This window comes from Pyxicephalus adspersus, chromosome 6 (genome assembly GCF_032062135.1).
Source record: "Pyxicephalus adspersus chromosome 6, UCB_Pads_2.0, whole genome shotgun sequence".
Taxonomy (NCBI): domain Eukaryota; kingdom Metazoa; phylum Chordata; class Amphibia; order Anura; family Pyxicephalidae; genus Pyxicephalus; species Pyxicephalus adspersus.
The window spans coordinates 64,849,191-64,871,562 of NC_092863.1; the positions used below are offsets into that span (position 1 = coordinate 64,849,191).

Sequence of the window (22,372 nt, forward strand, 5' to 3'; positions counted from 1 at the left end):
GTTCTCAGATTACCACTCCATTACTACTTTTACAGCTACTTAAATCAACATATTTAAGAGAATGTGAATATAAAGTACATACGTACAAGCAAGAATGGATAGATCTTATACTTTGGCAAAGTTCTGTTTTAAGAAGTTTAAAACAGGATTAAAAAGATTTATAGCCTTTTTAAAATGCATTTAGAAAAATACATTAGTGTGAGCAGCTTAAAGATAGATTCCACTTATAACCCTCCAAATGACCTCACCCAAAACCAAACTCCAATAATCGCAGTTGAAAAATATTAGTTTTTGCTTGTCCCATACCCAGTCTGCAAACATAATATACACGGCAAACTACCAATGCCTTTGTCTGCCCCTCGGTGCATGCTTCATCAGCTGGACTATTAGATGTGAGGTCAGTGGACGTATATGGGACTTACATGATGTATGGAGACTTCCCTATACTTGGAGCACCATAAGGGGACCTAACCCTTGGGTTAGGACTTGGGCTGCTGTCTCACTGATCATAAAGGATAGTCACATATTTCATGAGCAGCAGAGCACTTCATGGGCCAATAAAAAACGTACATATGTGTACCATCATATTAATCACCCTGTGCAGTAATAAAGTTAACTCAAACAGAAAGTCAATATTACATAAGGAATGGTAAGTGTTTCCATGGTCAACACTTGTTCCTAAAGGAAGTTGATCCATACTGGTAAAGGGTTAATTATTTGTTCATTATTCACTACACAACTGCATTATTACAAAAGTTATTTTTTTTTAAATCTCCATGGGGACAATAATAAGGAAGCAATTTTACAAAGAAAGGCTCTGCCCAACAATCTTATAACATATCCAACAATGTTTCTTTCGAATAACTTTACAATTACATAACTAAAACAATAGGATTACTTCACCCTCAGTCCAGTACAGATTTCTGGGTATGCAAACTCTCCATGAACCCAATGATATTATTCACAGGGGAATACCAAAGGAATTTAAATTTCTTAATATATATAATATATTCTTAAAATATCATTCTTACAATTTATGTTTACATATAAGATGTCAAGTCAAGCCTGCACAACATATCAGTGATCCAATGTAACGATGGGAGTATATTAACCACACTGATACTGCATACTGGTCAAAAGCACACAAGAAGAAACTCCCACCCAACTCCAGGGAGATGGAGGATAATGAGGCTGGAACAATCTCTAATATAGAAGATAAAGTCAGATTAGATTTTTTTTGTTTTAGAACATCAATTAGGATATCAGAAACAGAAATTCTGTTATTCTGTTAACACATTGGGGATTTTATCACTGCTAATGTTAGGCAAACAAAAAAACACACACACACTACATGATCAATGTAATATTTTGAAAGCACAAAAGTTCTATCATATGCTTGCAATTACATTAATCCCAACAGAAACACATGATCCAAATCTGACCAAGAGCAGATGTGACATGGATCAAAATGTAACCAATAAACTTGAAGTGATGAATAGCAGCAGTTTATCATGTGAAGTACACAATATGATGTAATCATGGAATTTATTATGTAATGACAAGAAAACACAGATAGGAGAAATCAGATATGCTAATACAGATATAATTTTGCAAAGCATAATCAGCATTTTAAAGAACATGTGTAGTAAAACAAGCACATATGACACACGGTAAGAGCACACACCAATGTAATCATGCAGCTACCATTTGGCTCGGTACTACCAATACACAGTGACAGTAGTGTGCAATGTATCTGCATTGTCCTGTGTTATAAAGAAAAAAGGTGCTCTACCAGTTAATTCAAAATGTCCGAGTTGCCTCGAAAGCCTTCTTTGTGTAAACATCAAGTAAGCCTGCTAGGTGCCACTAATTTGGATGTGATGTCAGATAATTGGTATATGGATGTGCAACTTCAAAAACTTTAGATGAAGAAAAAGCCTTCAAATATAATCATGCCTTGGTGGGCTTTTTTTTTTTTTCAATGCCACAAAAGGCTTAATTACTCATACTGCATCCATGCGCTTATGTTTCATGGTATTGAGGAAATTAGTTGACATTAATGTTTAGGTGAAGTTTATCATCATCTTCATCAGAGGCTTATTGAATTTAGGAGGCATACTTTTACACCACTGGGTCTAAACAATATTACTACTTTACATTGTTTCTCCATAGGAAACAATTATGAGTTTATTCTTGAAATAATATATTTAATGTGCACCCCAAGTAATTTTATTTTGCTAATTTATGTGTTTTATATCAAGGTATGTTTTGTTTTGTTTTTTTGTATGTGAACCCGTTTCTTGTTTTAAATATGCCTATATGAGATGACGTGACAACATTTAGGTATGATTAGGGCTAGGGCTGCATTCACGTCTGCTTTATCCTGTTGTAATGCCCAGGTAATAACAAATGCCTGTTGTAATGAAGGTCCAGTGAATACTAAACTGTGCCAGCAGCTTAACTTTTCTTAACTTGTATGCTTACACAAAAAAAAAATACCCAAGCAAAGAAGTGGAATATTCTTGAATGGCCAAGTCAGTCATCTGATCTGAACCCGGTTGAGCATGCATTTCACTTCTTGAAGACTAAACTTCAGACAGAAAGGCCCACAAACACACAGCAACTGAAAGCTGCTGCAGTAAAGGCCTGGCAGAGCATTAAAAAGGAGGAAACCCAGCATCTGGTGATGTCCATGAGTTCAAGACTACAGGCTGTCATTGCCAGCAAAGGGTTTTCAACTAAGTATTAGAAATGAACATTTTATTTTCAGCTTTTTAATTTGTCCAATTACTTTTGAGCCCCTGAAATGAAGTGATTACATAAAAATGTGAGGAACTAAAGCCTTTTTTAACACAATCTTGTTCAACCCACTGAAATAAAGCTGACAGTCTGCAGTTTAACTGCATCTGAGTTGTTTCATTTAAAATTAATTGTGGTAATGTACAGAACCCTAATTTGAAAAAAAGTCTCTTTCCAAATATTTATGGACCTAACTATATTTCTAACAACCTGCAAAAGTTGGAAAACAATGAATATTGAAGAACTAAAGAATGCATTTCTCATCCTTATCAAAATGCTTCAACCACAGTTTCCCCTCTACCAGAGATACAGATTTTTCTGACAAATAGCCCCACAGAGGGCAGAAAATTGCCATTCAGTCTTACAGTGGTTAGAGGAAAAATGTGAAGGATTTAATCAAACTGACAGTGAGCATTAACTGAAAGTGTTTTTGTAACATTAAAAGCATTTCAGGAAAGGAAAATAACTTTATTTTTCAAAAGGCAAGACAAAAAAACTCAAACACTTCCAGAGTTGTTTTGGACAGAGCCAAACTAGAAGACATTTTTACAGGAAAAGAAGAGATTTCCAGATAACTTCAGCTCCCGATATCTCTGGATCAGTCGATCATTTTAAACAAGTGGATTTTACTGGATGTGGCAACTGCCTATGCACTTTTTATCTCATGATTAGGTTTATGACAAGTTTATTTTGGGCAGTGTTCTCCTCAGTGGCTGGCAGACTGTCGTTTCTCCAGGTCTCTACATTATTATACCCTGTAGCCTCTAATCCTGTAAGGTCTCTACATAATGCGTTTATGGTGTGAGGTATGGAACAATCTTGTATGAGCAGAGTATAGCTCAGCTGTTATACACATATATCACCCAGATTTTTTTTCTGTTTATTTAGTTTACAATATGGTCTACAAACTCCATTACTTATCTGCAAGGTGCCTTTGCAGTGTAAGAACAGACATTGTGAAGTTACACTTTATTTCAACATGCTAGAAGCAAATTGATGGTATATTGTGCAATGTGCATTCAGAAATCAGTGCTTTTATTATTGTCTTGTATTTATATAGCACTGACATATTACACAGAGCTTTACAAAGTCCATTGTCACCAACTGTCCTTCAAATGGGGCTCACAATCTAATGTCCCTACCATAGTCATATGTCAATACAACGATCTAATACCACTTTTGAGTGAAGCCAGTAAATCTAATGGCATGCTTTGGGATTTAGGAAGACGCAGGAGTGCCTTTCACCAGTGAAGCTGGGTGATCCAGCAAACCTGGAATGGATTTCTTAAGTCATTTGCTATTTGTTAGTAAATGTTTCCAATCCTGGACCAAATTCATCCCAGCTCTACTGATGAAAGTGTATCCTCTCTAGCCTTGCAGAGCTTTAATAAATCAGACCCACAAACGCCATGGAGACAGTGTCCTGGATGTGATGGAGTGTGGACTTCAGTGCTAGCAAATGAGACCCCACAATCACAGCGTACAAGCTGCCTAGTATAGATGGGTAAATTATTCCTTTTAGGTTGAACTAGTATTTGTACTTTCAAAGTGTAAGAAGATAAAACAGAAGAAATTCTGCCACAACTAAATGATTTTTTATATTGCAAGAAATTCAGGGTGATAACTGAAGAATTTTAGTTCAGTAGCCACCTTCAGCTGCGATTCTCTGCATTTCTTTACTAAACAAGTGTGCAGAAAAGAAAGTCACAACTATCGGTCTGTATATTTGCTATGTTTCTACATAGATGATCAGCAGGACAGAGGTCTGCAATGGATGTTTCTATATCCTATCCACACAGATTTCCACTAATGAACAAAACTTGTAAGTCATAATTCATCAATACTGTACAGTATATTCTCTTCTAAATCACTATTTCCTATTAAAACAGCCCCTATACCAGGACAGCATACAAGTATTACCTTAAAATAGTCAATTTAGACTGTCAGAGGGGCACACATAGAAGCGTCAGATCTATTCAGGTTTGTCTGGCATATTGCAGACCTGACCTCAAAGCTGAAATTTTAATGGTCCATTTAAAATATCTGTGATGAATACAAGCCAAAATAAAAAAATAAAAAAGAATGGCAGGCAAGAAGAAAAAAAAAACATTCAAAGTCACATATGTCAAGCGTCCAACCCTTGCTCAACAGAATAGCTTTTGATTATGGACAGGTCTTTTGTCTAGGTTCTACAGCTTATAAAAAGCATGCCTTTTCCTTTCAATATTTTATCCCTTCACACAATTTGAAAAAAAAGTACAATTTAATGAACCGTTTTAAAGTTTACTAAGATACCAAAGCAAGACAGATACGCTGGTTCTTTTATAAAGTTTAAAGAAAAATACAGAGTTTCTTTCCTGACAATTCCAAGGGCAACTGAACCTAGGAATTACTAAAAGTGGTTAAAACCCCATCAGCAACAAAGGACACATTCCCAGCAATTTAGATGGATGGCAAAAGCTTTAAGCATTATGTCACAAACATTTTTGTTATTATTTTTCTTACACTACCTGGGATAAAGGCTGGGCTGGGACACAGAAGGTTACATATCCTGGTCAAAGGATTTGATCTGACCATAGACAATGCTACCTGCAATGTGGGCAGTACGGAGCAGTTAGCAAGTATCTAAAATGTATGTTTGTATGCTAGACCATAAAAAGTATTAAGCAACTTTTCTATATAAATGAGCAACGATCATGTGCCCACAAACCTTTGGTCATATGGTGCATCTGGGATAAAAAGCAAAAAGGCTACAATGTTCCTCATTTAGAAAAACATGACAAAAGTGTAACTAATGTGTGGTTATGACAATTAGAGCAGCTCCATTAGTATTAGACATAGAGTAATGGTAATTTTATAAGACTAAAACAATATTTAATTAAAGACCGGATGTTCCATAATGAATGGTTTTGGATCTGCATATTTTTTATATTCTCAGAAGTTCCCTTCCTCTACAGTGTTTGCTGCTCCCACTAGCTGAACTACTAGTAAACTCAGTAATAATAATTAATTTCTGGAGGACTTTGTCCCCATCTAGTGTTCATTATATAGAACACAGCACACGCTATTAGTGCTAAAATATAATTCTATTTTTATAATAATATACTTTAAAAAAAAAACTAAACCTCAATTTAATCACAATGCAATACTAATCTTATTTTCATGTATAAATTATTGAATAAAATAACCTGTGCATGATATAAGATGTCTATAATTTACTCTTAAAATTAAAGAACATAGTACTATTATGAAACAAAATAGTAAGGGAAAGATACCTCTGTTTGCACATGACTTTCAGAAATTTGTAATACATACATTGGTACAACTTTTGCTAAACTGCAAAACTCTTAATGCTGACTCCTAAACTCAATGTCAGCTACAAAGAATTTAGATTGAAGAATCACTGACAGAATTTGTCTCTTGATTGGAGATACTAACCTATGGTAACTATAGCTATGTAAAAAAAAAAACAATTCTACCATATTCTTAAGAAAGAATATCAACATTTTATATATATATATATATATATATATATATATATATATATATATACACACACACACACACACACACACACATATTTAATGTATATACGTGTGTGTACACACACCAAGACTGGTTAAGTACCACATAAGATATCAAGCTTTCCTTTCACACCTGCGATAGCAAACCACACAGTAAACAATTCCTGAAAGAATAGAAAACTGCTCCACAACTTAACTCAGTCCTCCTTACTAATCCCAGGTACTATACTTAATTAGCATGATGAAATAAAATGTGCATATTGTGTGTCCTGACACCTAATACACATATGTTGGTTACAGTTTAGTGACTCGCTAAGAAGTAATACATGGAGATGACCGCCTTTAAGTTCTGTCCTTTGAGTTGTTCCATACTAACAAATCAATCTCAGAAGCCAGGCAACTAACAAAGTTAAAATATGCACTAAAACCACAAGTTTTCACAAAAGTGAACATTTTAAGAAATATAGCAGCCGCTACAGCAGACTTAAAAAAAAGATGCAAACTCCAGGATTTTTTATCCCACTGCAGACTTGAATATCATATGAGTAAGTGAACAGGGAAGACAGAGAGGGAAAGCAGGATTTTTTTGAAGGCACAAAGAGAATGATGCATAAAATCAATTACGATTTTTATTAGTATACAAAAATCTATAAAATAGTTTATAAAGATAGAACAACGTTATAGGGTGGCAAAAGGTGTCATTCAACCACACTGTATTACTGACTGTAAAGTCACAAACTTGCGCATAGATAATGAGTCAAAAAGCAGGGTCTCAACCCGACGCGTTTTGCCCAGTTGGGCTTCCTCAGGGGTTAATGGAGACCCTAAAATTTAGTACAGTGTTGGAATTATGCCAATTCGATATTTGATATAAGATTAGTCCAATTCTAGGACGAAAAAGGCTTTGGCACTTAACCAATTGATTGGAAAATGTTTCTGTATTAACATATGTACAGTCAGCTACATTTAATGCAAAGGTGTTTTTTTACCACACGAGTAAGCCTAAATAAGCTTGCAAGACCAGGACTCTTCAGTTAGGCTGGGTTTACATGGACGATTTTAAAAACACATATAAATGTTCCTACCACGTTTATATATATATATATATATATATATATATATATATATATATATATGTTTTAATGCCCTTTCACAGGAGTTTAAAAGCTTGACTTTAAAACGCTAAAAAACTTTTACAAACGCCTATGAGGCGTTTTACTGCAAATTGCCATGCTTTTACATAAGCATTTATAAACAGTTTACTTTTAACCCTTTCAGAGAATGAGTACAGGGGTACATAAAACTCCTTACTGATTCCCTGAAAGGGTTAAAATATGTTTCAAGTCTAGTGCAGAATGGCTGAGAAACAGAAAACCTCAGCCAATCACAAAGCACTAGAGGTGAATGGGGAGCCTTGTCCTCATTTAACCTCTAGTGCCTGGCGATCCCTCTGTCAGGAGGAGTCCCCATTGTTTTCTAAAGAAGCTTTCATAAAAAGCTTAAAAATGCTTGTAAAAGCCCCCATTGAGTTCAATGGGAGCGTTTTCAAGTGTTTTTGCAAGCAACGATTAGGATAAAGCTCATAAACGTGCCTGAAGGAAACGTCCTGGTGTAGATTAGCCCATTGGAATGCATGGGGATTTCAAACATGGGCTTTAAAAGCCTCAGGTTAAACGCTGGGGAAACAGTCCATGTAGACGAAGCCTTAGTCCATCCCAAATTCTAAATACACTTGTTACCTGAGCAGAATGCAAATATTTGCTTCTACTTCTGGAATAAATGCTCCATTGATGAGAAATCACAGTAAAAAATTATTTTGAAATGGATCCTCCAAGGAGTGTCGATCACTACATTCCTCCACTGGTGCTTAGTGGATATTTCTCCCTACACTTATGGGCCATGGTAATGACATGAAGGTTGGAGAAAGGGACCACTGACTGCGATTTCTCCTATATTGATCAGCATTCTGCGATATGGAGAGCTAATAATACAGTTTCTTGGGGTTCACAAAAGGAGGAATGGCGTTCTGATTAGGTTTTATAACATTTAACATATAACAGTTAGGGATCAATGTGAGATAAAGGCACTGACTGGCTGTCATGATGGTCCTTTACTACAACCAGAAATTAAGGATACACATAGGAATAGGCAAACAAAGAATAGAAAGAGACATTGTGGCTTGAAGGGATTTTAGCATTCCCATTGCTTTTTTTGTTTGTTTTTTGTGTGTGTGTGTGAAGCTGGCAGGGCAAGGCAAGGTAAATGGACTTTCAAACTGCTTTAAAAACACATGACAGATCTACAAAGCCTAGAATATTACAGTGGAAATGTAGATTGTATGAAACTGTTAGAATACATGAAATGTAGCCAATCAGCACTCAAGAATAGTGACAAGCACTAAATACCTGGCGCTGTTCCTGGAAATTAAGCCAAACCACCAATCACAATTTAATTTTTCACACAAATACACAGTGGCAAAGGCATGGCTACATAGGATCCCCAATAAAGCATTGCAAATAGAGGATGTAAAATGTGCAACCTCGCTATTCTCACAACTGGCATCTAACTCCAAATAGTTGCTAAAGGTTACTTCACATTGTTACTTTTTACGTTTTTTTTTTAACTTACAGTATGAGGCCAAAAATACAGAATCAACTATAGGCCCGTATAAGTTTTGTACTTATGAATATGTTTTGTAATATATTTGCATACTAATGACTTAACAGTGAAAAACAGTAAAATACACCATATAAAAAACAACAACATGAAGGGCCTGACATACAGTGCATCAGTGGAATATTTAAATATCTAGGTCAGCCCGCCATTAATATTTCATGTCTGTGCTCTATTATTCCATGAATATTTCAGCTGCTCCATCCTAAGTAAGTTGATATGACAAGAAGGGATCAATAACAAGCTCAACTATGGCATTTACGCAATATAATTACTTTCAGAGAAAAACAGAGGAATGCTTAAGGTTTAGAAATGTAGTAAAACTTAATTCACTTTTGAATTAAATTTTGCAGTTGCACAATTTACACGAGGCATTACAGTATTTCATTGCAGTGTGTAATTTCTGGTGTGTAAAGGGAACCTGTATTCTTAAGGCTATACTCATACACACAGAACACAAACAGACCTAGTTCTGGGTTCACCTGCAAGGGAGTGAAAAAAGCAATGAAAATGTTGCAAGCATAGTAACCCATGCAACCAATCAGAGAAGTGATATGGTATTTTTAAGTAAAATTACAAAATGTAGGTCGTTTCAATGGCTTATACCTTATTGCAGCTACGTCTCATCAGTGCACAGTAATGCCGTAAGGGTCAGAAGATTACCATAGATTAAATGGGTGGGTGGGGGTTTATCAGTGATATGACAACCCAAGTACTGTCAGTTTTTCGGAGATCCTTCAGCTAACAATTCCACCTTCATATGACAAGTATGTGGTGGCAAAGTGGCCACATATTTTTTTCTTTCAGATGTAGATGTATTTTAATGGCAAATACACATTTACAGATACAATCACCCAAAGAGAACACTCATGATCATTTTTGGTGGCTGTTTCCAAACGATGACTATACAGAAAGGCTTCCTGCACTCTCTGCTAAACAGTCTACTCAGTTCTACAGAAAAGGGAAGGAAGAGGTTGAGTATAAAGTGATGTGATGCACAACTACAGCAGTCAGCAGTAATCTAAAACCTCCTCAACAAAGCTGGGGGCTCCTGTACACACCATATGGTTTTTGACACCAGAAACAATAATGAACAGTCATTTCAGGCAATGAAAATCTATAGTGTATATAAAGCTTATTTGTTAGTGGGAGCATCAAACCTGCATTTGGTAAAACTAACTTTTTATAAACAGGCACTATTCTGCACCTGCAGACCAGGGTTTGTGGCAGGTACTTACATACACAATGTCATGTGCTCCAGCAAACGAACTGAGAGCAACTTGTTTTGCAGTAGTATTTTTTAATAAGCAATTGAATTTGAATTTGGGCTCCCCTTGGCACAACAAAAAACCCATTGAGATTAGTAAATACATCATGTATTGCCAGTTAAAGCACTTTTACAACTTCCAAGGGTTGTTTAATGTGTGGTTATGAAGAACAAATATGCTTTAGGAACCCTGCAACTTCTTAACATATAGAAGTTATGCTGAATAATACTTACTTGTATAAGATCTAGAATACCAAGTTCACTTTCTGAAGAATCCACACAAAAGACAAAATATAATGTTGCATAGTGTCTGTAGATGAGTTTATTGTCAGATCCTCCTATTAATCTAAAAAAAAATAATAGAGAACAGATAAAACATTTGTCTCATATGATCTTAACACCATAGATTTAATTGGTCAGTTTTACTGAACTACTGCATATCAGACAAAAAGCTGTGGCAAGTAAACTTGATACAAAACTCAAAAATAACAAGATGAGAAATGTCAGTTTGTTCTTGTGGGAGTGACAAGCTTTGGATGTGTATACTGGAAAACCTTCCATCTGAGCCTTAGTTAGGAACTTTCTTAGAGTTGGGGCATGAACTGAAGGTAAACTTCAGTTAGAAGAAAAGCAAGATCCAGACTAAGTCTTTAGAAATCAGGAAATTATCCATTTTAGTTACTGGCACTGGTCATCATTTCTTTGTTGGTTTATACTGAGAATTTGCAGGGATGCTTTGGTAGTAAGCAGTTTTATTTTTCCTGAATTTTCTATAAACAGGAAGAGCTTTGGGAGAGAGCCAGAGATGTGCTATCTCTGCCTTTTAAATCAAAACATTACATATGCATCTAGCTGTACTTGTACTGATTATCAGCTATTTTATTTCTCTTTATGAAGCATGCAAATGTACCCAGAACCCTCAGTTATCTTGTAAATAAATTTAGTATTTTAAGCCAGAAGGTAGCAACATTCCTCCTATCACATCAGGGGACAATAGTCTAGCTTTATGCTTCAATCTGTCCTACATTGATATGACATTCAGGACAGCCAGATAACTCCTCAACATGTCTGGCATCTGGATTATAAAAACACCATACCCAATGAGTACGATGTTAGACTGGGGCTTATTTTGAAGCTGCACTGAGGTTATATTTTGTGACAATATAACGTGCAAGCAGTCACATAAACCTTGGATCAGAAACTGTGCTTTTAAACTGTCCCACTGGCTTTGTGTGGTCTCTCTGAAACATCCCCTATTGAATCAGACCTACAGACCTAGATCTACAATCAGCAAAAGGTCATAGTCCCTGCTTATGGGGGAGCTTTGACCAAGATGTCCACCTCTGTATAGATATTACTGCTAATTTACAAAGAGCAAAGGTCCTACTCTGTAGTTGCTTGCAAGACACGCTTTAGAAAGAAAACAAAAAACTGTAAATATTGAGTAAAACTTTGCTAGACAGACCAATTAAAAAAAGAAATAATAATATATAACACTGCTTGTCCAAAAAAGTCCCTAAGACTGTGGGGCAATGTTATGATCCAAAAAAGGTTAGCTGATTACCCAAATATATTGAATGACCAGGTTTTTCCCATCCATGGACGGTGAGGCATATCTCAAGATGACAGTACATATTTCAAGAGGACAGATCATTAGGTTCAAATTGTTTAGAGATTAGGTTCAGAGATCATGAGACATGTTCACACATGATTGGCCACTGCAGAGTCCAGATTTTAACCTCACTGAGAATCTTTGGGATGTGTTGGAGAAGACTTTACGCAGTGGTCCAACTCTCCCATCAATACAAGATCTTGGCAAAAAAATTATGAAACTCTGGATGGAAATAAATCTTGTGACATTGCATAAAATCCTAACAAAGCATGCCATAATTAGAGCTTAAAGGTGGTCCAACAGAATATTGGAGTGTGTGACTTTTTGTTTTAGGATCAGCATGTAGGATCTCTTGTCCTAATATTGTTTACAAACATTTACATATTTATCTATTAACCACCAGGGCGTTAAACGCGACATAGTTCGGGGTAAAAACACTTGCAAAAAGTGTTAAACCCGAACTTTTCCCAGGTGGTTAAAAATATAAACAAACGTTGTATTGCAATCCGATTGTTATACAATGTACAACTGTACAACTGTAAGAAAATATTTACCTGGTCCCCGCAGCTCCTCCGGACACGTCTGTCCTCTTCCTTCTTCTCCCAGCGAGTGCAGTGACAATCTCCAGGGTTTCCAGGTGACGTCGCTGCATGCGTCGGTGCAGGAGGCGGGGTGGGAAATTCAAATACCTTTTTGTATTTGAACTCAATACAAAAAAACTGTATTGAGTGCAATACAAAGAAATCTTTATATAATATATACCGTGTTTCCCCGAAAATAAGACCTACCCCGAAAATAAGACCTAGCACTTTTCCCCCAACCTGCCCTAATATAAGACCTACCCCGAAAATAAGACCTAGTAGAAAAAGAAGAAAAAAAAAATACCGAGCGGGAGACAGCGGGCGTACACACTCCGGAGCCGCACAAGCCGATGCTTGCCTTGTAGTTCCGGCTCCTGTCACAGGCGGAGTGATATTACATGCACTTCGCCTGTCAGAAGCCAGGAACTCGGCTCGCGTCTTCTGATAAGGTAAGTTTTTTTTTTTTTATTTTAACCAGCACAATTACGGTATAAAAAAAAAAAAATAAAAATGTGAGCAATCATTGCCCCAGCCACATTTTGTGCTGATTTTAGGTTTGTAAAGACAAGCTGGCTGATTTAATACAGTAACAGTGCAAGAAGAGAAATGCTGAATTCAGTAACCAATACCGGTAGCAATGAATCAATGAAGAGTTTAATTTACAATTGGGTCACCATATAAAACTCTCAAATGTACATTGTTCTACATGAATATGGTAAGTGTTTTTTTTCATTAAAAAAAGTATATAAGACCTACCTTGAAAATAAGACCTAGTGTGTTTTTGGAAGCCCAAAAAAATATAAGACAGTGTCTTATTTTCGGGGAAACACGGTATATATATATTTGTATTATATATATATATATATATATATATATATATATATATATATATATATATATATATATATAAGCTACTGTACAGTTACATTACATATATAGATAGACTATTTTTTTAAAGATTTTTTTTTTTTTTATGTTTTATAAGTTCGGAAAGAATTAGAACACCCGGCGTTTGCGTACGCGTCCCTCGGCGATTCCTGATGATGTCCGTGCATGCGCCCGTCGATGGGGGTCGTAGCAGGAAATTCAAATATTTTGTTTTGGATTCAATACAAAGTCCTGTGTCCAATCCAATACAAAATATATTTATGTGGTTCTGTCTATAGGTATGTGACATTGGACTCTGTCTTAAAATTTACCACACTAGGGAGGTGTTTTAGAAAAATATATTACTACACAGTATACCCAATTATTGCATTTCAGTATTTTTGATTTATTTATGTATTCTTGTGTTTTTTATTTAATTTTATTAAAAGTAAATTTTTTTTTTGTTTACATGATTGTGTGTTTCAAACTTTTTTTATATTCATGATATCTACTAGACCCCTATTCGGACATATTTCTGTAAGTTACAGGTCTACAATTTAAAAAAAAAAAAATTCATGAAAAACAGTGTACCGCTTTTGGTACAGAAATCCAGACATCAGTGAAACGCCCAGGTGGTTAAAAAAAGTATTTAAATCTAACTTACTAACTTTTGCTTTTAGTCCCTTGAAGGAGTTAGCACAGTTACAGAATAGTTTGTATACTTACAATCCTCCTTCCAAGAAATTGCAGACATTCTCATCTCGTTTTGAAACTAAATGAAATGTTTCTCTAATAATTTGCTGCTGTGTGTCTTCGCTCTGAAAAATAAAACAAGTTTTTTTTAATTAAAATGAAGATATCAGAAACAGTTCTGATACAATATGAGCAATGCCATGTTGGTGATATAGGAGTGATATAGTGATAGGTATAACCAAGAAACACCAAAACAGAAAGCAAACAGCATGTTATAAATGTGTTCTTGTGGTTCGCAGTATGTATGGTATAACTAAGCAGTCAGGAAGGGGAAATAATGATTGCTACACCGATATACTGACATCCCTTACTATCTGCTATGATCAGAGGTTAAGTAAAATACCATCTTCAGTAAATATAATGCATACAGCACGGAATAATGTATTTAGAAACTTTAGGAATTTAGGGACTTTTAGATCAGCATGGCGGCTAATTTATTATGTAATTCCTGGGCAGCTGGCAAAATTGCTGCTATGAACGTCTCCTTTATGTCATATACTTAAATACTGGCTATAAGGGCTTCCTATCTGGCATAAGTGAAAAGTAAATTACTAGAGCTGGGAGAGGGTAGGTTCCATGCCATGCAAATAGCCAATACCTGCACCTTAAGTGGCCCTGGTTCCTAGATGCACTACAGGGGATCCAACTTTTACTCCAGTAGTAGTAGGACATTCATGCACTGCTCCAACTAGGTGAAGGTAACTCACAGTCACTGGCCGTGCATGGTATCTAGTGGCTGGAAAGAGCTTCCTGGGAAGTTTCTGTGTGAACTAAGGCTTAAGTTATGTACACAAGGAAGATAATTGTCATGTGTACAGCGGTCTCCTGACACTGTGACAGATTAATAAACAACTGCTGTTACTTCCTATATTGAAGGATGCAGCAAAGTGCCTCTCTATAGAGCAGAGCAGCCCTGTCTATACAGTGCTTATTTAAATAACAATCAAGATCGATAGTTTCTAGTAACAGAAATCTAACATCTGTACACAGCTTTAAAGATCTCAATTTTCAGCCATGTGACTGTCAAATCTCATTGGAAAAAAAATAATAGACAGGAAAATACCTGTCACTTTTTTTAAAAACAATTTATAGTTAGCTTCATGTTTTGGCTGTGTGCATTCTTCCCGTTGTCTGAAAATCGACCCGCATATTATATGGGGAACAGATCATCTAATGTTCTGATTTCACACAGGCAATAATCTGATGTTCTTGTTTACAGACAGCTTAGTATCCATCAACAACTCAGGATGGATACAAAATACACACATAATGCAGCTAGGTAAATGTTTTATTTGTAAAAAAAAAAAAAAAATTCAACTTCAGTAAGGCTGTATACACACGTTAGATTTTTGTTGTTGGGAGAGAATCTTTCATGATTGTTTCCAATGACAAAAGACTGAAAGATGCATGAATGAGTGCTGTACATACAGCGTCCTTCTTCTCTATGGAGAAGGGAGAACAATGGAGTGCCATCCCACTGCACTCTCTCCCCTTCACTTTCATTAAGATCTTTTGTCTTTTGTGGATCTGCCAGGACAGATCCATGAACGACATCGGGAGAGGGCTGTACACACATCAAATTCTTGTGTGATATTAGCCCTGAAGTGATAACTGGACAAAAATCATCTGGCGTGTGTAGCCTAAAGATCTGAATTGAATTTGGTATCAACTTCCTAAAATCCCCCAAACAAATGTAGAGAGGGGGACAGCACTAAGAGCCAACCATATGTGCTTCATGCAAATTTATATTTATGCTAATCAGAGGGGAAACAGTGAGCAGAAGAACAACCTCATCCATGTTCCTTCACTGAGCTTACTAGAGGTGAAAAGAAGACCCCACTGTATTTTCTAGCTGTAAGCGTTATCCCCGCCAAAGACATTCAGCAACTAGAATTCACCTAAAATCTCCAATATTCGTTTTCTAGTAAAAGATTCCTATGCAGAAAATATTTCCTGACAGCAAGACAGTTAGAAAGTTAGTATTTCCCAAATAAGCGCCCAGCAATGGGAGCCTCCATGGTTCTCTACAGAACGGCTGGCTTTAATTCAGCACTCATTATTATTAAACACTTTGTTCTACATTACACAACAAGGTAATGTTACTGTAAGTTTGGTGTAATTGCAATGTACATGAAAAGAGCCTATTGTGTGACTACAAAGTACACAAACCTCGCTTCCATTAGGAACTTGCCTGCATAGTGATCAGTGACCCTTGTTATTTCTCTCTAAAGCATGAGCTGGGAAACCTTCTGTCCTTCCCATGATGCAATGCACCCTTTGTTTCTCCGCATCTGTCACTTAATCACATGGAATCATGTGAGAAACAGCAGACAGATCAAAGCCATTCTGGGCTATATATAGGGAATGAGATATACAACTATCCTCACAATTACAGTGAGGTTTGTACAAAATAAACCTTTGTGTTTTGTTATTTGTCCTATTGCATTGCACTATTTATTATTATGTTGTTCTGGGTAACATTTGTGTTAAAATATTCTACAATTGAAATGGTTTGTAAGAAAAGAAGTAAATCTGCGAGTAGCTTTATATGTGATACTGGCTGCAGTGAACCGGAAGCTAACAAGTAATATGAGCGTTTACTGTGAGACTTGGTAGAGGCGGCAATCATTACAAAAGGGATGGCTTACAGACACGGGTTTATTTAGGATTGAGCTAGGTTCAGGCCTGCATAGAATCAAGCTATCCCATGCGACTCATGAAGACTGTCACCTTCCCAGCCAATCACATTGCAGCCTCCCCAGATTTGTCAGTGGATGGCAGTGAGTGGTACTGTACGGCTCACTGCTGCTCCTATTTACTCTCCAGGGCAGAGGTGTCAAACTCTGGCCCGGGGGCCAAATCTGTCCCACAGCAGCTTTTTTGGCCCAAAAAGGAATCCTAAATGTCAATTGGAGCTGGCCTGCCTCTGCATTGAAATAGAAAAATACAATTAGACAATAATACAATTCTCGGCATATTTTGCGTCTATAAACCAGCGGCCCCTGCCTATGCGTGGCCCCACAGTGGATGGTTTTCTTGATGCAGGGAATTGTAGTAGCAGTGCTATTTCAGTTTCAAGTTTGGCCTGAGACTTTGTCTACATTTTTAATTTTGTCCCACTGTGTATTTGAGTTTGACAACCCTGTTCTAGGAGGTTGCTGCATGTATTGTCTCCCCTAGGCAGCGGTAACTACACCTAGTTAGTCCAAGGCTATGTACTCGTCCGATAATCATGATCGTCCTGACGGAACCACGGACAATGAATGATTTCAATGCAAATGAAGGGGAGAGAGCACAGCGAGGTGCTGCTCCATCGCTCTCGCCCTCCTCTCCTCATAGACCACAATGGTGCTGTATGTACAGTGCATGTTCATGCATCATTTAATCATTTGTCGTTGTAAAGGATTGTGAAAGATCCTTTCCGAGGACAATTATTGCACATGTGTACGCAGCCCAAGTCATGTGAGAAAAGATAAAGACAGGTAGACCCTGTGAATTCACTACACTGTAAAACGATTCTGGGAAACCAGAGTATTGCAAATCCGTCAGGAATGCCCTACCGCATAGAGCTGGGGTGTTTTCAAACAAACATTAGGACCCAATATTGTCACCAGGAAACAGGAGAGCTAAATTGGGGTTTAAATCTGAAGAAAGGGAGTGTGCAAAGTTGTTCAATGATGTCTTTATTTTTTATTGATGCAATAATGATACTAAAGGAAATTACATTGGAAGTGACCATTACTATAGGCTGCAATGTCCAGGTAAAAGGCTGCCTAAACCTCCTCCACCTCCCTGCTGTCATCTCATACAAACTCAATGTATTAAACTATCAAAACTAACTTTAGAAACATAAAACAGAAACCCCTTTTTTTTGTTAGTATTATCACATTGCCATTATATTATATTGCACATTGCAATATAATATATATTATATTGCACATTGCATATTGCACCCAGCAGTCCATGCTGCAATAAGGAATTAATGCTGATATTCTATATTTTTATTATTTTTATATTATTAACAGGATTTTGATAGCACCAACATATTACGCAGCGCTGTACATTAAATATAGGTTGCAAATGACAGACGAATACAGACAGTGACACAGGAGAAGAGGACCCTGCCCCAAAGAGCTTACAATCTAGGTGGGGAAGTAACATGCACTGTGGACAATTTCCAGGACAGCCAATTATTAAGTGAATTATTTTGGAGGTGCGGGACGGATCAGATCGGTCATTATAAAAGTCACATTTCCTGCTATAGAAGAACCCCTATAATACCAATAACATCACAGCATCCTCTATCAGACTGCATGTCGAATTCAGCAAATCTTGGAATATCTGACTCTTATGTTCCCAATGCGAATTGTAGCTCTATCCCTGGGAATCCTATGTGTGCAATAATGAAACGAAGGGAAGGTGAGTAGAATTGGCTTTCTATTGCAAGTAGTCTAGATCTGGATTTTATAACTGACTGCCAGGGTTACTTTAAAGAAATCTGAGAAGCAATCATTACTGACCTCATTAAAAAATTTCCTTCTGCCTGGCTGCAAGGAAGATTCTGTTACTTTAACAAATCCTGAGCCACTGACCTGGACCAGGCATGAAGAATATAAAAGTCAGAGTGAAGTTAGACCTCCATATCTGCATGCTTGTTCCAGGCCAGAGACCTCAAGACATCAGACAATATCAGACAATGGTGTGACCATATATAAGGCTCTCTCCTCCATTTGTTCAGCACAGGGCTAGTGTCACGTGACCTGGCTGGCTCATTGTCTGTGCACCATGAACCCGCTGGCCCCTCTGTCAAATTCGGTGCGGCTCGCTGTGACGTCACTTACGTAGTGCTGGTAGAACTTGCACAGCCGAGGCTTGCCGTGGTTATTGAAGATGAGGATGGCTTTAATCATGGTGACGCCGGGCTGTGACTACAGCTGGAGCCTTGCAGCACTCTGCCTAGGGCGGGTATTCGGTCCCCGGGTGTCCAGCCGGCTGTCCGGGGCTTCACACAACTATACACGGGATGAAATCCGACAGCAGCATCTAAGCAGCAGCCACTTCCCGAGACACGTCACTTTTGTCATGTGATCTGCAGCTCAGCCTATCGGCAGAGTACTGGCTCAGCTGGGAAAAGGGAACAGATGTTCTGGCCTCACTACGTCATCACAGGGCGACGCTGCTTTACCGAGGCTGTACAGGAGAATGGAATAAATGGGTGTGAGAAGAATCCCCTTCCTTACAATCAGGCGAGCAGCGTCACAGAAATTCTCTTATGTTCTCACCTCACACCCATATTTGTATAGCTATCAATGTGCCTGAAAGTCATTAGTGAGGCACTCAGCAGCAAGTTGTGCATATAGGAAGTTTCATGTCACACTACAGGTAAAATATACTTTTAAAAACTTTATATATACCTCAGATGTCCATAATTTGGAGCTAATTCCACTTTGAGTACTGAATTCTCCCGCTCCACTTTTTTTTTTTTACTGTCCCATTTTTTGGTCTGATGAATAGAATACTTTCAAAATGTAACACGTAAAGGTAACTCCCTTTTGCTTAAAAACAATGGGGTCCCGCACTTGCAAAAAACTAAAATCTGCAAAACTTTTATTTTATTTTTAGTAATAATAATAATACTAAACAATACTTCTGTCCCAGCATTGTTCCCCGCAGTACCACTTTTCACCATAAGATGTCCTCAGTCTTCTAGGATTAATAATGCCTAGGGAGGCATAGGGCTCTATAAACAGGGAATCTGACATTCCTTCAAACATTCCCTGGAAGGAATCTTCCAGGTCCATGTGTTTAAATGGCAGCGATTGATTCCCATCAGGGAATTTTTAGGGAAATGTCAGATTCCCTGTTTTATAAATAAAGCCCATAGTAAAGCCAATTATATATACATATATATTTTTAGGATTAGGTACATCTATTCAAATGCTTGTTAATGTAAATATGTAATGTGCCAATTACATGGCATGCAGACAGTGGCAGGACAACAGAAGTTCAGAGGAAAATTACTTGTTAAAGTGGAACTGCAGATCCCTCCATCCCTCTTGAGCTGTCTTCCATATGGTCCCGCATTGTCCTGTTTTTTTTGCTTTGTCCTGGTGTGGAGAATGCGCAGGGTGCCACCATCTTTTTCCTTCATCATGTGTCCTCTAGCTACGCCACCTGATCTCACACCGTGCATGCGTGAGATCGGGTGACATAGCCTGCTGTAGTTGTAAAAAAAGTGCTAATCTCACTCCACATGCATGACATTGGCATCTTTTTCTTCTCAAAAATCGCTTCCTCCTGGGATTTGTCACATAAGTATCCTAGGAGGCTGTGTGCTCCAATTCAGTCTTTACCACTGCGGAAGAAGGCTAGAGGCTTAGGATTTTTTACAACTGAGGTTTGCAGAAGAGGATATCTGAATGCACAACACACTGAAGTTTGAAGTAGATGGGATACATCAACAGGAGTAGAGATGAGGGAGCGAGATTTGTAAGTTTGTTCTCGCAGCGAATTGGGCCTTTCCCGCTTACCAAACATTTAAGCAAGAACGACCTTGTGATTCGCCATGAGGTCGTGTTCTCGCCGAACAAACGAGGGAAAAAGCAGGGGGTGGGAACGCCCACCATTTCCGGCGGGAATGGCGCTTCTGGGAGCTCCCAGGATGCACAGCAAGGTCCAGAAGCCCAATTAGGAGAGATCTGAGCACAGGCATATATACAGGGAATGAGGGAGGGGTTAGGCACTCCATCTTGTGTTCTGTGTGAAGGATAGAAGCAGGGAGAGACATGGATTGTGACAGGGACAGGTTAGGAGCCTTCTGTATATCTGTATATATACAGATAAAGCAGTTTTTGATGCTACCTGGTCTGGTACCAAAGAAGCCAGTTTGCTACAGAAAAACGTTTGTCCAAATCTAAAAAAAAATACAGATATTTCAGTGTTTAAAACCTCTTGCTATTTACCAAAGAAGAGTGTTTGGTAAAAAAAAAAAAAAAAAAAGTTCTGTCCCACTATATAAAAAATACAGATATTTCAGTGTTTGATACCTCTTGCTATTTACCTAAGAATAAAGTTTGGTACAGAAAAATTATAGTTCTACTATAAAAAAAAAATACAAATATTTCAGTGTTTGATACCTTTTGCTATTTACCAAAGGAACGTTTGGTAAAAAAAAAATTCTGTCCTACTATATAAAAAATACAGATATTTCAGTGTTTGATACCTCTTGCTATTTACCAAAGAATCCAGTTTGGTACACAAAAAATTCTGTCCTACTATTAAAAAAATACAGAGATTTCAGTGTTTGATACCTGTTCCCATTTACCAAAGAAACCGTTTGGTACAGGTGCATTTTGGGCTGAATAGGTAAAAGATGAGTGGTAGACGCAGGGGAAGGCATGGCGTTGGGCTACCTGCCGCATCTGGCAGGGGGCATACTCCCCGGGAGTCGGCCACTGTAGGACAGCAGCAGCAGCAAACTGTTGGAGGCAGCAGCACAAGTGGTCAAACAGGTCTGAGATTTGTGTGGAGCACCAGTACGCTGGTAGATGTATTGAGAGGGCGAAATACAATCATACAGCCATACAATCATACGTCATGTGGAGAGTATTGTGGACTGGGTTCCAGGGGCCTCAAGTGCAGCAGGCTCTTCTTCTGCAGCAGCAGCAGCAACCAGCACAGCCGTGACAGGAGGAAAGACAGGAGTTAGAGTGGCTCTCCCTTGATGATCTGGCGAATTTAAGAGCAGGAGGCAGACTTTGAGACCTTGCATTTGAGACATCTGCATGTGACATCTGCATTTGCAGATGTTGGCTTAGATGAAAATGAGGATGATGATGAACGTGATATCAACTGGGAACCACCGATGCCTGTAAGGGCTAGCAGCAGTTCTGAAACAGACATAGAGGAAAGGCAGCAGCAACAGACTGGGGATGGAAGGGGCCACAAATCTGCCTCAGACCAGTGGGCACAAGCAGAGGAACAGTCAGAGACGATGTGACTTTGGAGAAGATGGAGTTGGAGCAGACGCAGGGCACCCAGCAGACGCAAAGGCAGGCAATGAAAAAGAGCAGCAGAGTGGTTGCACGCACCTCTTTAGTGTGGTTCTTTTTCACGCTGAAAGACGATGACGGGTCCGTAGCAATCTGCATCCTGTGCCACAGGCACATCCGCAGAGGACAGGCCGGATCACGTTTGGGTACAACATCCCTGCTTTCCCACATTATTATTATTATTATTAAACAGGATTTATTTAGCGCCAACATATTACGCAGCACTGTACATTAAATAGGGATTG

General features: G+C 38.0%; 2 protein-coding genes across 2 annotated transcripts in view; one reads left to right on the forward strand and one right to left on the reverse strand.

Annotated features, from left to right (window-relative positions):
* AP3S1 (adaptor related protein complex 3 subunit sigma 1) overlaps positions 1-19,165 on the reverse strand; it is a 44,617-nt gene extending 25,452 nt beyond the window's left edge. The window contains exons 1-3 of the mRNA XM_072416065.1: positions 18,918-19,165; positions 14,050-14,141; positions 10,498-10,609 (exon numbers count right to left, since the gene is read on the reverse strand). Coding sequence (XP_072272166.1) covers positions 10,498-10,609; positions 14,050-14,141; positions 18,918-18,986 — 273 coding nt within the window. The 5' untranslated portion in view covers positions 18,987-19,165. The remainder of the gene's footprint in view (positions 1-10,497; positions 10,610-14,049; positions 14,142-18,917) is intronic.
* A 160-nt stretch (positions 19,166-19,325) lies between these two features.
* The window catches only part of CDO1 (cysteine dioxygenase type 1), a 43,617-nt gene continuing 40,570 nt past the window's right edge, over positions 19,326-22,372 (forward strand). Inside the window, exon 1 of the mRNA XM_072416063.1 lies at positions 19,326-19,458. Within this exon, the coding sequence (XP_072272164.1) occupies positions 19,445-19,458 (14 nt within the window). The 5' untranslated portion in view covers positions 19,326-19,444. The remainder of the gene's footprint in view (positions 19,459-22,372) is intronic.